This window comes from Pararge aegeria (genome assembly GCF_905163445.1).
Source record: "Pararge aegeria chromosome W unlocalized genomic scaffold, ilParAegt1.1 SUPER_W_unloc_1, whole genome shotgun sequence".
In the NCBI taxonomy this organism is placed as follows: Eukaryota; Metazoa; Arthropoda; class Insecta; order Lepidoptera; family Nymphalidae; genus Pararge; species Pararge aegeria.
In genome coordinates, this window is record NW_024396987.1 from 710,366 (window position 1) to 722,478 (window position 12,113).

Here is a 12,113-nt window from a genome sequence, read left to right on the forward strand (position 1 = left end):
ATTTTTTTGTGTTTTTGGAACTGGGAAATCTTTTATTGAAATCAGGTTATCTTTAAGTGGTTTTACAGAATTATTCTGAATTATGTGACCCAGGTATTTGACAGAGTCTGATGCAAAGGTGCATTTGGTAAAATTTTAGCCTGAAGCCTTCTGTTTTGATTGCATCTAATAACTGTGTTAGATGACCAATGTGTTCATCGAAAGTTTCGGAATAAATGAGTATATCATCAATGAAATTAACTGTGAAATCTATTAGTTTATACTTTCTCAATATATTACTTAATATTCTCTGAAAAATTGCTGGTGAGGTCTTTAACCCAAATGGAAGGCATGTCCATTGAAAATGTCCATCCTGTGTAACGAATCCCGTCTTTTTTCGATCTTCGATTCGTAAAGGGATAGACCAAAATGCTGAATTTATGTCTAATGTTGAAAAAAATTTGCATTCTCGTTTTCATCATTAAATCTTCAATTAAGGGAAATGGTTGAGCTTGAGGCACTACTATTTTATTTAAATCCCTGAAGTCTATGCATAGCCTGGACTTTCTGTTCTCCTCTTTTTTAAATGCCAATGTTACAGGCGCAGCAAATGGACTATAGGACTCTTCTATAAGTTTAGTATCCAGTAATTTTGCTATTAGTTTTTCTATTTCTTTTTTATCTTCTATAGTGCATCTATAAGGCCTCTTACTACAATATTTATCGACTAATAAGTCTATCCTCGCTTCATATCCATCAACCGAACCAACATCATATTTGTCCTTTGCAAAAACGGATTTATATTTGCTTATTAGTCTATCTATTTTATTTTTTTGATACTGATTTAAGTGCTCTATCATTAATTTGAAATCTTGTTTGTTAACATGCTCATTCAAATTTATTTTGTAATTCGACCAAATGCTATTATTTTTTTGTATTTCTTGTAATACTGTATTTGTTCTAATATTGGTAAAAAAAAATTCAGTTTTTTCATTTTCCGTATTAACACAGTGTTTTTGTGTTATTGATAAGTCTTCATTTTGAATAAGCTTAAAACTTTTAATTATGTATAATCCAATCAAAAATTCATATTTAAAGTTTTTTTCATCAATTATGTATACATCAACATCTTTTTCCAATTCAAAGATTTTTATTTTTAAAGTTGTCAAACCACTTGTCTTTTTAATACCATTAATTGTTACTAAATTAGCTTCATTTGAACTGTTTCTTTTTCCTTTTAGTTTAAGTAACTTTGAGTTAATCAGAGAAACATTTGAGCCGGAATCATAAATTCCATTTATTTGTACTTTATCATTTAATAATAATTTTACATTAATTAGTGGTGTTGCTATTCGTTTTTTTGGTCGGTTTCATTTAACTCAGCTTCAATCACCGAATTGTTAACATGTTTGATAGCATTTTTTTCCATTTGTCGTCCTCTTTTGTTCGAAACCAACATGAACTCCCAGAGTGGTACCGATTTCCTTTATTTAATTTTTCACAAATTTTGCAAGGAATTTTATCTTCATTTTTAGTCTGTGCTCTAGGGTTTCCATATTTTCCCTTAGCCACAAAATTTCTCTTATTTACCATGTGTTCAAATTTACTCACTTCATTGAATAAATCCACTGTATCAAGTAATGCTTCTCTATCAATTCTATTAAGAATAAACTCTGGTAAACCAGCTGCGATAAGATCCAACAATGTGCCTATGTCAATTGTTCTTCTCATTTCCAACAAAAGTTTTTCCTTTCTCATGGCATAATCTAACAATGAACCTTCTTTGTATTTAAATAATAGTGCATATGTGACTGGGTTCCATCCCTTGTTCGCAAATGATTCACAGAATTTGTTTCTCTACATTGACCATTCAGAGTTGACGGTTAATTTTATGATCATTGAGCTATACCAATCAGCACAACTTTTATCCATAAACAATCTGAGTATTTCAATTTTTTGTTCATCTGTTTTCACATCAAAGCGTATGCATTCTTTTTCAAAAATGTCAATCCACTGGTTTGCATTGGAATTTTTACTTGTAAATTTTTCTATCACAAACTTCTCAGCAACATGTTTCAAGCTCTGAGTTTTACTCACCTGCGTATTTTCTACTAATTTTTCAAATAACTTCTCCAATGTACCAGTGTCTGATGTAAGAGCGGCAACTTTTTCCTGGCAAATTTCTTCTAGAAATTGGTCCCCAAATTGTAAATTACCGTCCTCATCCACATAAACTTTTTCAAGCTCTTTTGTCAAAGTTATCCAGACTCTTCTTACCTGGTGCCTTTTTTTATGCTATTTTTTACTTTCACATACGCAGATGTTTTCAATATTTCTTTATGAAGATTAACTGGTTGTAACTCTCCGGGTATTGCGTACACTTTGTTATCACTTGTGGCTATTGAGGTTATAGCAAAAACGTTCGATTTTCCATCATTCCCAGGCGTCAGTGTAAATTCAAAACGAAGTTTCTCCATTTCCAATTGACGTTAATAAACAAAAATGTCGTTTTATAATAGGTTTTTAGTTTACTTCGTATGATTTCGTCAACTGAAACAACTTAAATGTGTTGCTCTGTAAAAACAAAGATTTATTTCGTTATTTTTATTACATTACGCTACAATTCAATTTTGAGACAAATATGTAAATCACTCCTACCTGTAAAAACAAAGAAACGACATTTAAAGTTTATTTCTTAAGTAAGTTCACAAATGGTTTTTTGATTTATTCCGTTATCCGTTATAAGTCACGCACAATGACACATCAAAATTGTCTTTTTCTGACTGCCATATTTGTTACTGTTTTATCATAACTTTTGAACTGCTTTGCCGACGGCTTGGAGCGCGGGAGAATTTAAATTATACAATATTGAAACTAAAGAAATATACTTTCTTTACATATATATACTACAGCAATACACACATCTCTTAAATGGAGTATTGTAAGCTATTTTGAGTGCTTTGTTTTGGATAATTTGTAATAATTTATAATTAGTTGAACAAGTATTACTCCAAATGGGGCAAGCATAAGTTATTGTTGGCCTGACAAGTACAATATAAATTTTTAGCTTGGTAGACGCGCTAAGTTTCCTTTTTTCGATTTAAGATTAGGCTGAGGGCACCAAGTGTTTGTGCACCTCTTACTCGTAAATCTGCAATGTGCTTCGACCAATTTAGTTTTACGTCCATGTTTAACCCAAGATAGCACACTTACCGCCGCTACTGGTCGAGACTTTTTACGAGTCCACTGTCGGGGTGTTATTTCTGGCCTTCTGCGCCACCCTGCAAAAAGAAAAATAATTAATTTCATTGGAAAATTTTTGGACTTTTTCCGAAAATTTTCCGAGTTTCTAAATTTTTTAACTAAATTTTCACATAAGCGTGTGCTCCTCACTGGACTGCACGACACCCGCACGCGCGAGAGCGGCGCGCACGCGAATTTAGCACATTTTAGACGGTCTAAAAAGACATTAATCTTGAACCGAGGCTTCATAGGCCCTACAAAACTGCCATACTTTGAGTGATTTCATTCAACAATTTGACTGCTAAACACACTTACCGCCGCTCCTGGTCGAGACTTTTTACGAGTCCACTGTCGGGGTGTTATTTCTGGCCTTCTGCGCCACCCTGCAAAAAGAAAAATAATTAATTTCATTGGAAAATTTTTGGACTTTTTCCGAAAATTTTCCGAGTTTCTAAATTTTTTAACTAAATTTTCACATAAGCGTGTGCTCCTCACTGGACTGCACGACACCCGCACGCGCGAGAGCGGCGCGCACGCGAATTTCGCACATTTTAGACGGTCTAAAAAGACATTAATCTTGAACCGAGGCTTCATAGGCCCTACAAAACTGCCATACTTTGAGTGATTTCATTCAACAATTTGACTGCTAAACACACTTACCCCCGCTCCTGGTCGAGACTTTTTACGAGTCCACTGTCGGGGTGTTATTTCTGGCCTTCTGCGCCACCCTGCAAAAAGAAAAATAATTAATTTCATTGGAAAATTTTTGGACTTTTTCCGAAAATTTTCCGAGTTTCTAAATTTTTTAACTAAATTTTCACATAAGCGTGTGCTCCTCACTGGACTGCACGACACCCGCACGCGCGAGAGCGGCGCGCACGCGAATTTCGCACATTTTAGACGGTCTAAAAAGACATTAATCTTGAACCGAGGCTTCATAGGCCCTACAAAACTGCCATACTTTGAGTGATTTCATTCAACAATTTGACTGCTAAACACACTTACCGCCGCTCCTGGTCGAGACTTTTTACGAGTCCACTGTCGGGGTGTTATTTCTGGCCTTCTGCGCCACCCTGCAAAAAGAAAATAATTAATTTCATTGGAAAATTTTTGGACTTTTTCCGAAAATTTTCCGAGTTTCTAAATTTTTTAACTAAATTTTTACATAAGCGTGTGCTCCTCACTGGACTGCACGACACCCGCACGCGCGAGAGCGGCGCGCACGCGAATTTCGCACATTTTAGACGGTCTAAAAAGACATAAATCTTGAACCGAGGCTTCATAGGCCCTACAAAACTGCCATACTTTTTTTTTTTTTTTTTTTTTTCTTAAGAATACTTTATTTGTTGGTCAGAAAAATATGAATACAATTGTTTTTCTACAGAAAGTAATTATTTATAGTAAATCAATAGACAATGAATAAAAAGCAGTAGACAATGAATCAGTATTTAGTGACAGAGAATATTTATTCAAACATTATATTATTAAGTAAGGTAACAAAATCTAATTTTAATTGAAAAAATGGGGTTTTTGTTGGTCTAGTACTATACCTAGCTGGTACTATAGTTATTAAAAAATCAGGAAGGAAGCAAATAATATACTATTCCTTATTGAGTATCAAAGTAACATTAAAATTAAATTAAATTCTTAACTTAAGTATGCTAATAATAAATTTAATAACAAAGTATTTATATCAAATGTAAATTTTCAAATTAAATGACTTTTACAATGCAAATTCACAATTTTCAAAAAAAATAGCTAGTTTTCGAGTATCGTATGTCCTACATGTTTGAGACAATGTACTTTTTTGGAAGTTTATACAACTTTGTAAAAAAATGTCTTCATAAAAATTATTTTTTTACAGATGGATGATATTAACCTTTATTACTTAGGGTTTTAACCTTTCAAACATACTATCTATACCACCACAATACACCATAATATAGCTACAGCATTTTTGCGGCGCATCAAAATACTCAATCTTATACAGGTACTAAACATATTTAATTGATTTTAATATTTCTGTAATTATTCTCTGAAATTATAATTTTTATTTTAGGGACGCAAATGTCAAAGTCAATGTAATAAAAAAACTTTTATTCAAAATAATGTTGCTTGAAGTGATGGCAATATTAGTTATTAAATTTATGTTTTTATTAGAATGCACAAACAAATTTAGGACCGACAGGATTAGAAACGGGAACTCTCTCGCATTGGCGGTATGACAACCATGTATGGTGAAGGCCGCGATTGCAGTCGCCAGTTCGCAGAACTACTGATGCCTGGGGTAGTAGGGCGGCGGGTACCGTTCCATCGCGTAGTGGCTGGGCTGATGTACGGGCGGCGGCGCGGGCGCAGCGGTCGGCGCGAACGAGACGGGCGGCGGGGGCGCGGGCGGCATCGCAAGTGGAACGTGTGCTCGCATTGCCTGGCTGTCTTGAGCCATTTGCATACCTGCTGTGTGGGCGCCTGCGTTCAGCCTAGCCAATTCGAAGTGGTTATACCGCCACTTGTCGGTCGCCAGAGCCTCGTCGGTTAAACGGCAGGGTGCACCACGTGCAGGTGAGGTTGGCAATTTGGGAGGCTGACTGGTACTAGCCACACCCACTTACACCCCTTATCTTAGTAACCCTATATTAATATTCATATCTTTTTTCTTTTTATTTTAGGTGTATATAGCGCATCGGTGGCGACTTTCGGTTTCGGCGTGACGAGCTTGACGTTTGAGATTGGTAAGTGATGTTTCCTAAATTTATTAATGTTAATTTTTGGTTCTATATAGGCTATTTTGATGAAATATATGTTTATTCCTTTTCTATGCTCAATTAAAATTTGTTCGAGTTTCTCATGAAACCCGCTCAATTTTTTCCTTTTCACATTTTGTTTGTTATTCTTTAGTTCTATTTTACTGATTTCGAGGTTTGTTGCAACTTGGTTAAAGCTCGCCGCTCTGCCGTCGCTAATATCATGCGCTATTGCTCTAGTGATGCCTTTAACAGTAGGCGACACTAAGTCTGGCCAGCCTATCCCATTTTTTGCGGATTGGGCATTCTTTGTCAAAGGTGTCGTGGTCCAGTTTATCCAGTTTGGCCGCCTGACAATTGCGACACGTAGCCTTTTCTCCTGCCATCCAGTGTGGGCAGTCCCTCCTCAGGTGCGGCCCAGTACAATGACTGCACTGGTCTGCCGCTTCCGTGCAGAGTTTCCTACCGTGCCCGTAAGACAGACATCGTGTGCACTGGATTAACGGAGACTGGTCTTCGACCTGCACCCTCTGCAAATCCACGTGCACCTTGCCAGCCTGGGTAAGGTTTTGCCACACTGATGGGGACACCTGCAGGACCGCGTGGCATTCGAGTGGGTTTCTCGCTTTCCGTCGATACCGCACCACGGCCCTGTAGTTCCCTTCAGGTATCCCCGCCAGCAGGTGTGCATTCTGGTTTTTCAGAGCGCCCGTTATGTCTTCGTCTGTATTATAGCTAAGAACATTTTTTATTATAATCAACGGGTCTTTATTTGCTTTCTCTTCTATTAGTAGTGTTGGATTGCCAGACCTGAGCTTATCTGCTACCTTGGCCAGCTCTTCCTGGGTCTGACATCCCAACACCACTTTTTGATCTCTCACTTTCCTGAGCCGGTCCACCCGCAGGCCCGATATCTTTGCGCTCACTGCAGTTCTGATTTTCACTATCACATCGTCACTGGTATCATGAGCGTCAACTGAAGATACGATCAGCGAGTGGACCCGCTCAGGCTGGGAGAAAGAGGTCTTCTCCGATTTGGTGGTTGCGGCCATTGCCGCATATGAGATGCCGCCTAAAGTGTTTTTGTTAATGTCGTCGTTGAGTTTTTCGACCGTTTCTCTGACGGCACCCATATCAGTTCTGGCCGCAACTACAAGATCACTCTGTTTTCTGATTTCTTCCAAGACCTCCTTGGCAAAGTCAGCGACGGGAGCAGTTTGAACGACTGGACACGGTGCTTTGTCGTTGAGTCTCAGCGCAATTGTGTACAGGCCGCTAAGGCACTCGATCAGTGTCTCTTTTATAGTCGCTTTTATATTTCCAGACTGCTCCAACTGAGTCTTGGCTTCCTGGAAGAGCTGGTTTGCCGTGGTAGCCAGCTCCTCAAGGGGGCCTTCCGCGGCCGACTTCGCCAAGAAGGGCAGGTCTTTAGAGGGTGCCTTGACAGGAGGGCGCTTGCGGTTTTCTGGGTCAACGTGCTTAACGTTGACACTGGCCACGTTAGAAGATTTAGTTGCATTTGACGCTCTGAATGCCATTATAATAATTCGTAAGTAAGTTTAGAGTTTAAAAGTCACACAACTAACAATACAACGATACAAACATACAAATTAATAAATAACAGGGAATTACAAATTGGCTATATCACAGTATTTAATGTGGTCCTTCACTATTCTAACCTAATTAGAATTATTGGGAGGTGTAAATTGCCTGCCAATGGTCGATAATTTTGTAATTTTTATTGATTAAAATTTGTCAAGAGCTTCAGTCAGTAAGATAATAAGCGGACTGAAGTTCCTCTAATGTTGTTATTTTTGGGGGTGTAAAGTGCCCCAAGTCATGTAACAATTGGTAATTGTTATGTTTGGGCTGTGTATAGAGCAACCCAAACTGTCACTAGTAAATTGCCTGGGAGCAATACCGAGATATGTCAAATAAACTTTTTGCCGGTCTCTTTAAGTTCTTTATGTCAAATAAAGTTTCTGCCGGGACTTTATATGGGGGCAGTGTAACAAGGGTGCACAGTGCAAGTACCGCCACGAGCTTGTGTTCGAGGTTATAAAAAAGACTTTGAAGTTCTGTCACGACTTTCAAAATTCGGCTGGATGTTCTCGCGAACTGTGTACATATCTGCACGCCACTAAGGAGGAGCAGAGTTTGTTCAAATCTACCGGGCAACTGCCGCGGGTTTTAGCGGAGCGTCACGCCAACATGTCTGCAGCCGCAGCTGAGACTATCCCCCAGATTGCATTATACATACAAGAGAGTTACGCGGGCCCACCTCCGCCGCCACCGCCACCACCTTTGCCGGCTGTGTCTGCGCCGGCTAGTGTTGCCCCCGCTGCAGCGTTCCCGCGACCGCCCGTCGTGTCGGTTGCGCCAATCGCCCCGCGTCCCGTGATGCCTATTGGACAACCACCGCTGCCGCCGCCGCCGCCGCCGCCGCCACCGACGGTTCCAACTACTTCAGTTCGGCAGCAGGCGCCTGTATTTACAGCACCCCCTCCAACGGCACCTTTTACAATGGCCCATCCACCTCCACCTATACCGGTATATGATTCCAGTAAACCACCACCGCCAATAATGCCAGCGCACGCTCAAATAAAAAGTAGCGAACCTACGAAAAGGAAAGCCTCGAATGACGATTCAAATGTGCGAATCAAAATGAAAAAGGGAGAGGATGAAACAATTGCAGACCAGCTGTGTGAAAATTGTGTGCAAAGGGAACTAAGGATCGATGCGATAAAAAAACAATTAGAAGCTATTAATGAAGAGGAGGAATATGGGACTCTCGATTATAAAAAAATGATTGAGGAGTACCAGAACTTGAAAGAAATATTGAAGTCACTAATCAGCACTGATTTGTTTCAAAAGTTCGTTGAAGAAAATGTAGAGGGAATCTCTCAAAATCAATCCAATAATAATACTATATTTGATCAAGAATCGTTCAATGCAGGAATCCCTCAAAATCAATCCAATAATACTATATTTGATGAAGAACCGTCAAATGCAGGTGTTTCAACCGTGCCTAATCAATTTTTATTACAACTCATGGAATACATGATGGGCGACGCCAAGGGCGGCGATTTGGGAGCACATAAAAATCAATCCAATAATACTATGTTCAATCCAGCTGCGTTAGCGTCAGGAGCACATAAAAATCAATCCAATAATACTATGTTCAATCCAGCTGCGTTAGCGTCAGGAACCTCTCAAAATCAATCCAATAATGCTTTGTACAATCAAGCAGCGTTGGCGTCAGGAGCACATAAAAATCAATCCAATAATACTATGTACAATCCAGCTGCGTTAGCGTCAGGAGCACATAAAAATCAATCCAATAATACTATGTACAATCCAGCTGCGTTAGCGTCAGGAACCTCTCAAAATCAATCCAATAATACTATGTACAATCATGGAGCGTTAGCGTCCGGAGCCCATAAAAATCAATCCAATAATACTATGTTCAGTCAAGCAGCGTTAGCGTCAGTCACGGCACAACAAAAGAGCTTTGATGAATCACTTATTCAAGCTTTATCTTCTTTGGCTGGAGAAAGTAATCCTGTCAAAATAAAACACAATAATAAAAATAACGCATCTCCTGAGATATTGCAAACGTTTTTGGACATTTTACAACAAATTAATTCAACTGACGAAACAGCGCCTGCAGAAGTGAACCTAGATACAAGCAACAACGCAAGCTCAAATAATAGTAACATAAGTGACTCCCAACAATACTCGAATAGGCAAGATATACCCGTGTCATCAGTGAGTTCGAGTAGGTTCCCATCGCCGACTGCGCACGGAGTTGCGACATCTCCGGCGTTCTTGCAACCTCAAGTTGCGCCCGCGCCGCCGCCTTACCAGCACTATCAGCCAATGCCGCCAGCAGGGCTTTACTACCCTTCACCCTTCGCAGGCGCCCACACAGCAGGTATGCAAATGGCTCAAGACAGCCAGGCAATGCGAGCACACGTTCCACTTGCGATGCCGCCCGCGCCCCCGCCGCCCGTCTCGTTCGCGCCGACCGCTGCGCCCGCGCCGCCGCCCGTACATCAGCCCAGCCACTACGCGATGGAACGGTACCCGCCGCCCTACTACCCCAGGCATCAGTAGTTCTGCGAACTGGCGACTGCAATCGCGGCCTTCACCATACATGGTCGTCATACCGCCAATGCGAGAGAGTTCCCGTTTCTAATCCTGTCGGTCCTAAATTTGTTTGTGCATTCTAATAAAAACATAAATTTAATAACTAATATTGCCATCACTTCAAGCAACATTATTTTGAATAAAAGTTTTTTTATTACATTGACTTTGACATTTGCGTCCCTAAAATAAAAATTATAATTTCAGAGAATAATTACAGAAATATTAAAATCAATTAAATATGTTTAGTACCTGTATAAGATTGAGTCTTTTGATGCGCCGCAAAAATGCTGTAGCTATATTATGGTGTATTGTGGTGGTATAGATAGTATGTTTGAAAGGTTAAAACCCTAAGTAATAAAGGTTAATATCATCCATCTGTAAAAAATAATTTTTATGAAGACATTTTTTTACCAAGTTGTATAAACTTCCAAAAAATACATAATTTGCATTGTCTCAAACATGTAGGACATACGATACTCGAAAACTAGCTATTTTTTTTGAAAATTGTGTATTTGCATTGTAAAAGTCATTTAATTTGAAAATTTACATTTGATATAAATACTTTGTTATTAAATTTATTATTAGCATACTTAAGTTAAGAATTTAATTTAATTTTAATGTTACTTTGATACTCAATAAGGAATAGTATATTATTTGCTTCCTTCCTGATTTTTTAATAACTATAGTACCAGCTAGGTATAGTACTAGACCAACAAAAACCCCATTTTTTCAATTAAAATTAGATTCTGTTACCTTACTTAATAATATAATGTTTGAATAAATATTCTCTGTCACTAAATACTGATTCATTGTCTACTGCTTTTTATTCATTGTCTATTGATTTACTATAAATAATTACTTTCTGTAGAAAATTGTATTCATATTTTTCTGACCAACAAATAAAGTATTCTTAAGAAAAAAAAAAAAAAAAAAAAAGTATGGCAGTTTTGTAGGGCCTATGAAGCCTCGGTTCAAGATTTATGTCTTTTTAGACCGTCTAAAATGTGCGAAATTCGCGTGCGCGCCGCTCTCGCGCGTGCGGGTGTCGTGCAGTCCAGTGAGGAGCACACGCTTATGTAAAAATTTAGTTAAAAAATTTAGAAACTCGGAAAATTTTCGGAAAAGTCCAAAAATTTTCCAATGAAATTAATTATTTTCTTTTTGCAGGGTGGCGCAGAAGGCCAAAAATAACACCCCGACAGTGGACTCGTAAAAAGTCTCGACCAGGAGCGGCGGTAAGTGTGTTTAGCAGTCAAATTGTTGAATGAAATCACTCAAAGTATGGCAGTTTTGTAGGGCCTATGAAGCCTCGGTTCAAGATTTTTATGTCTTTTTAGACCGTCTAAAATGTGCGAAATTCGCGTGCGCGCCGCTCTCGCGCGTGCAGGTGTCGTGCAGTCCAGTGAGGAGCACACGCTTATGTGAAAATTTAGTTAAAAAATTTAGAAACTCGGAAAATTTTCGGAAAAAGTCCAAAAATTTTCCAATGAAATTAATTATTTTTCTTTTTGCAGGGTGGCGCAGAAGGCCAGAAATAACACCCCGACAGTGGACTCGTAAAAAGTCTCGACCAGGAGCGGCGGTAAGTGTGTTTAGCAGTCAAATTGTTGAATGAAATCACTCAAAGTATGGCAGTTTTGTTGGGCCTATGAAGCCTCGGTTCAAGATTAATGTCTTTTTAGACCGTCTAAAAATGTGCTAAATTCGCGTGCGCGCCGCTCTCGCGCGTGCGGGTGTCGTGCAGTCCAGTGAGGAGCACACGCTTATGTGAAAATTTAGTTAAAAAATTTAGAAACTCGGAAAATTTTCGGAAAAAGTCCAAAAATTTTCCAATGAAATTAATTATTTTTCTTTTTGCAGGGTGGCGCAGAAGGCCAGAAATAACACCCCGACAGTGGACTCGTAAAAAGTCTCGACCAGTAGCGGCGGTAAGTGTGCTATCTTGGGTTAAACATGGACGTAAAACTAAATTGGTCGAAGCACATTGCAGATTTACGA

General features: G+C 39.0%; 1 protein-coding gene across 1 annotated transcript; it reads left to right on the forward strand.

Annotated features, from left to right (window-relative positions):
• The first annotated feature begins 7,622 nt into the window (after nucleotides 1–7,622).
• On the forward strand, nucleotides 7,623–10,259 carry LOC120636761 (dentin sialophosphoprotein-like). Its single transcript, XM_039908323.1, has 2 exons — nucleotides 7,623–7,627; nucleotides 7,946–10,259. The coding sequence occupies exons 1-2, from the start codon at nucleotides 7,623–7,625 to the stop codon at nucleotides 10,080–10,082; spliced, it is 2,142 nt and encodes a 713-aa protein (XP_039764257.1). The 3' UTR covers nucleotides 10,083–10,259.
• Nucleotides 10,260–12,113: the final 1,854 nt, after the last annotated feature.